This window comes from Mus caroli, chromosome 3 (assembly GCF_900094665.2).
Source record: "Mus caroli chromosome 3, CAROLI_EIJ_v1.1, whole genome shotgun sequence".
Classification (NCBI taxonomy): Eukaryota; Metazoa; Chordata; class Mammalia; order Rodentia; family Muridae; genus Mus; species Mus caroli.
In genome coordinates this window covers 68,830,996-68,835,962 of record NC_034572.1, presented here as the reverse complement: position 1 = coordinate 68,835,962, position 4,967 = coordinate 68,830,996, and the positions used below count along the sequence as shown (strand labels likewise).

Here is a 4,967-nt window from a genome sequence, read left to right as displayed (position 1 = left end):
GGATCCTCCAGTAGTACTATGTCCAATTTTCTGAGGAACCGCCAGACTGATTTCCAGAGTGGTTGTACAAGCTTGCAATCCCACCAACAATGGAGGATTGTTCCTTTCTCCACATCCTCACCAGCATCTGCCACTTGGTGGCTTACAACCATCTTCAATGGGATCTGGTGCCCTCTTCTGGCTAGCAGTAGTACGTGCAGACATAACACTGTATATGGTGTATACAGAGCATAAGACAGGCTGTTTTGCCTTTGAAGGACTTCTATCCTGTCTGACATATAGATTTCTGGATCTCTCCTATTTGGAAGAGGAAGTACAACAGTCTGTAAACAGAGCTACATCTCTGTTGACTTTGTAGAATTATTTCATATCCAAACAAACAAGAAATTCGGATCTAGGTGTCTTCCTTTGAAAATCATATAGATTGTAACAATTTTCTTAATGTTTGACAGTTTCATATATTTGTATAGTGAATTTTAATCTCGTTCCTCCCCACTACCCTTCCCTACCCTCCTTTCTCATCCAACTTCCTTTCCTTCTGGACAATTCTTTTTAACACATCTTCTTCCTGCTGTCATCTCTTCCTTTCAAGTATGGCCCACTGATTCTAATTAGAGTTCCTTGCCCAAGCATGTGTGGGAGATAATTTACCAGAGCAAAGGCATTTTCTCGGTGGCTACATCACTGAAGAAAAGGACACCTATTCCTTCAACAGCCAGGAACTGCCAATAATTTCTACAGAGGCATATCACACATTTCTTCACACCCAGTTGACAAGTCAAAATTTTGACTTACATCATTTTTCAACTTTAATTTTAGTTCCTTTTCGTAAAGATGTTCTGTTTTGGATTAATATCTCAGAAACAGAATAATTTCATTGCAAGTATTTAAATGGAAAAGCAGCACTCAGTCTTTGTGTTCTGTGTTAGGTTCAGGAAGATCTGACTGAAGAGAAAAAACGGGAAATGGAGCATAATGTTGAAGAGACATATGATGAAAATGTATGTTTATTCCTTTGAACATGTGCATGTGTATGCAATTGTGCCTAGCTGCATATATATATCTATATGCATGTGATAGAATATGTGTGTTTCCCTATTCTGATCTGGAATGTCACATTTACACATATAAACCACACACATGCACACAGGCAGGGACCAGCAATATATTCCCTGCATCTCTCAGGAAATGCCAAAGTTATCTGGCCCAGCTAGAATTATAAAAAGATAATGATAACTGGAAAATGATGCTGTAGCAGTGCTGCTTATGAGATCATTTTTCTTCACATCTTTTATTTGTCCAAAATGAATTACGTTGCATCCTTTGGTAAAAAGAGATTATCAATCACAAGCTCTACATCCTCTCTTAGTTATGTTTTTTTCTTTTGTCTTTTAGCCGGATGATAAGAATAATGATGGTGAAGAACAAGGAGTTCACAACAGGGCGCATCCCAAAGGAAGACAGGAGCATTATGAGGAGGAGGAAGATGAAGAAGACGGGGCCGCTGTTGCTGAGAAATCACATCGCAGAGCTGAAATGTAACTGGACCCAGTTTCTAGACTGTGCTCAGCCAACGATTTTTTTCTCAAGCTGCTCCAAAACAAATCCTGCCTACTGAATTCTAGAGTATTTAATTACATACAGAAGTAAGGGTTTAGAATTTTTTAACTTTTTTATTAGAAATGCTATACATTTATATGAATATATTTTGATACCTTAGGTGAAAACTTCTTTTATAGTCAAGTTATACATGGACAAGAAGAAAAGCAGTAAGACTTGCCTTCAGGTCTGAATCTCATTTCTCAGTGATGGTAGGAAGATGTGCTTGGCTTTGGTGCATGTCTCAGCTCAGTACCATTTTGTTTTCTGGCTTCCGGGTAGTCTACTATTTATCTCAGATAAAATGCAAGATATAGAAAAAAAAGGTGTACGGAAAAACATTATGCAAACATCAGGGCAATGGCCGGTGTCCTAGTGGCTGTTCTTGCAGGTTCTTGTGTACAGCTCTGAAAGAATGACTCTACTGCAGAGTGTTGGCAAATGAGAGCCATCTGTACAGTTGAAAATCAATTGGAAAGCCTGTGTGTCTGTGTGTGTGTGTGTGTGTGTGTGTGTGTGTGTGTGTGTGTCAGGACAAAGTTTTTTTCAAACTTTCAGGTCATTTTGAATAATCCATAGCAATTCTTAAAATCACAGCTATCTTGCTTGAGAGGAATCACGTATGAAAGTTGAATAATATTAATACCCCTATGAAAGTATCAAGGACTCTGTCTTGTCAGAGAGGCCAAAGGAGCTGACACACTTAGAAATAGATGTAGTATGTACAGTGATGCTTCCTGGGTGAACTCCCAGTCTCCATCATTTCTTCTCTAGAGTCTCCCCATCAGTTATCTGCTTGCTCGTCAGACTCCACTTGCTACAGCATATTTTCCTCTCTTAAGCTCCGTGCCTTGATATGTAACCATTTGGTTCACAATTATGGGTAGGAAAGCATGTGAAGCTACAGTTTAATAGGATTATTTTTCAGACTATATGATAAAATATCTATAGCACTATGATAGGCACCCCTCCCTTAGCAGCTTTACTATTTACCCAGAATTGACCTGCCTTTGCCTATGTATGAGGCATTCTAATGGCTATCAATAATAATGCATCCTTTAAAAGAAAACTCAAACTGGAAGGTTTTCCCTGAAATGAGCACATATTTTAGTTTATATCATCAATATTGTTAAATACATTGAACTGGGCCACAGTTAATCTGTGTGTGGTACTTTCAAAATAATAAAAGCAAATTTCATTTTCTGTTATTATCATATGAGTGTAATTTTAGTTTCTAATAGCCACAATCATGTATGGTTTTGATTTTCCCAGCTGAGCAATTGTGTATGTATGCATAGAAATGTTCCGTTCAAATTTAGTTTGGATTTCCAGTAACAATAAATCAAATCTCATCTTTATGTATAAAAGCCCCATATGTAATGTAAAATGTATCATATTGTACATAAATACTCAGAATACAATTATTTTGGTAAATTAGTTTGTATTTTTAATGTCCCATTGCAGTATTTAATTATTTGAAACACATTGAAACTTGGGTAATAATCAATAAACCTATAAAAAGTTAAGGGTAAGTTTTTAAAGCATATAATTTCTTAGTGGTTTGTTATCTATGGTTTTTCTTTATAATATAAATTAATGAATCATTAAATGCCTTTCCCAAACTGCTTTATTTTTCTTTCTTTTTCTGCTTTAATTGACACTTGAATTCTCATCATCAAACCCTTTGAAAGAAGAAGCTAATAATTTTCATTATCTTTAAGGGCTAGAAATAAGAAATTGAGCTAGAAAGGTATGTAAAAGCATGAGTGTCATATCCACAATTCATATGTAACTCTGGCCATTAAAGCAACAATCACAAACCATTCTAGAATATTTCTAACACTTCGTTAAAAGAACATTCTAGTGGGAACTAAATCAGACCCTGTTTCCATTAGTGACCAGAATAGGTGTAAATGATGACAAGTTCATCTTGCCAATTGTTCTTTAACTTTTGGTTGACTAAAAGTCCGAGGAGGACTGTGGAGACGACTCAGTTCAGTGCTTGCTTTACAAGCATGAGGCCTTGAGTTATAGCCCTAGCACCCACCCAAAGAGCCAGATGCATTTATCATCTTAGCATGGGGGATGAATAAACAGAAGGATCTCTGCTCTGTAGCTGAATCAGTAAGTTCCAGGTTCAGAGAGAGACCTTGCCTCAAAAATATATGATAAATACCTGATGTAGATTTCTGGCCTCCACATACACAGAAGTCAACGAATTTCATGCCTGTGGCTTATTAGAAGGAACAGAAAGCTCTTCATTCAGCATGTGTGCAGTGTAGCACAAAAGAGCACACATAGAATGACTGGTTATTTGCAAGATAAGATCTAGCAGTATAGAGTGTAACCTTAGCCACCAGGGACTCACTCTTACCAAGAAAATGACTTGCATGTATTGAATGACTTACATGCAGTCACAGTGTGGGAATTAGGTAACCTGAACCCTCTTCCATCCCCACTGCTCCCTTAACACTGAGTGATTTCTCTTAAGGTTGATGGAACTGCCACTGAAAGATCTGGGATCTTTACCTCTTCTGAGCTTATCATTTTGTGTATGCCTTTGCTCACATTGTGATCCATTCATAATATTGCATAAATTGCACAGGAGTGGCTTATATCACTTCCATTCAGATACCATCCCACAACTGTTCTGTTTGTTCCTTGATTCCTTCATATGTATTTCCTGGCTGGCTGTCCCTGAGTGTAGTGGTTTGAATAGGTTTGGCCCCATAGATGCATGTGTTTGAATGCATGACCCACAGGGAATGACACTATTAGGAGCTATGTCCTTGTTAGAATAAGTGTGGCCTTGTTGCAGGAATTGTGTCACTGAGTTGGTGGTGGGCTTTGAGGACTCCTAGGGCTCAAGCTCTACCCAGTGCAGAAAGAGACATTCCTTCTAGCTGTCTGCAGAACAAGCTTTCCTGGTTGCCCTCAGATCAAGATGTAGAACTCTCAGTTCCTTGTCCAGCACCATATCTGCCTGCAGGCTGTCATGCTTCCAGGCATTATGATAATGGACTAAACCTCAGAAACTCTAAGCCAGACTCAATTAAATGGTGTCCTTTGTAAGAGATGCTTTGGTCATGGTGTCTCTTCACAGCAATGGAAACCTTAACTCAGACACTCAGTCAGTCAATGAGATAGCTTTTTATACCTCCCTTTTAAACACTAATTCTTTTCAAGTGTTGTGGCAGAGACCTTGTCTCTGTTTGACCCTACTCCCAGGTCTCACTCATTTAATCAGCCTAATTTTTTATGTCCTACTATACTACCTTCAAAGTCATAATTTTTAAAACTACATTTACTTATATCTTATAAAAACCTTTCTCAATAAATAAAACCTTCTCTTTCTAAATTGTGTTTCT

At 37.8% G+C, this 4,967-nt stretch overlaps 1 protein-coding gene across 3 annotated transcripts in view; it reads left to right on the top strand.

Moving 5' to 3' along the window:
- Golim4 (golgi integral membrane protein 4) overlaps positions 1-3,221 on the top strand; it is an 82,251-nt gene extending 79,030 nt beyond the window's left edge. The window contains exons 14-15 of one of the 3 annotated variants that reach the window (XM_021158755.1): positions 930-1,001; positions 1,396-3,221. In XM_021158755.1, coding sequence (XP_021014414.1) covers positions 930-1,001; positions 1,396-1,542 — 219 coding nt within the window. In that variant the 3' untranslated portion in view covers positions 1,543-3,221. The remainder of the gene's footprint in view (positions 1-929; positions 1,002-1,395) is intronic. The other 2 variants (XM_029475264.1, XM_021158754.2) reach the window with 2 other exon arrangements.
- Positions 3,222-4,967: the final 1,746 nt, after the last annotated feature.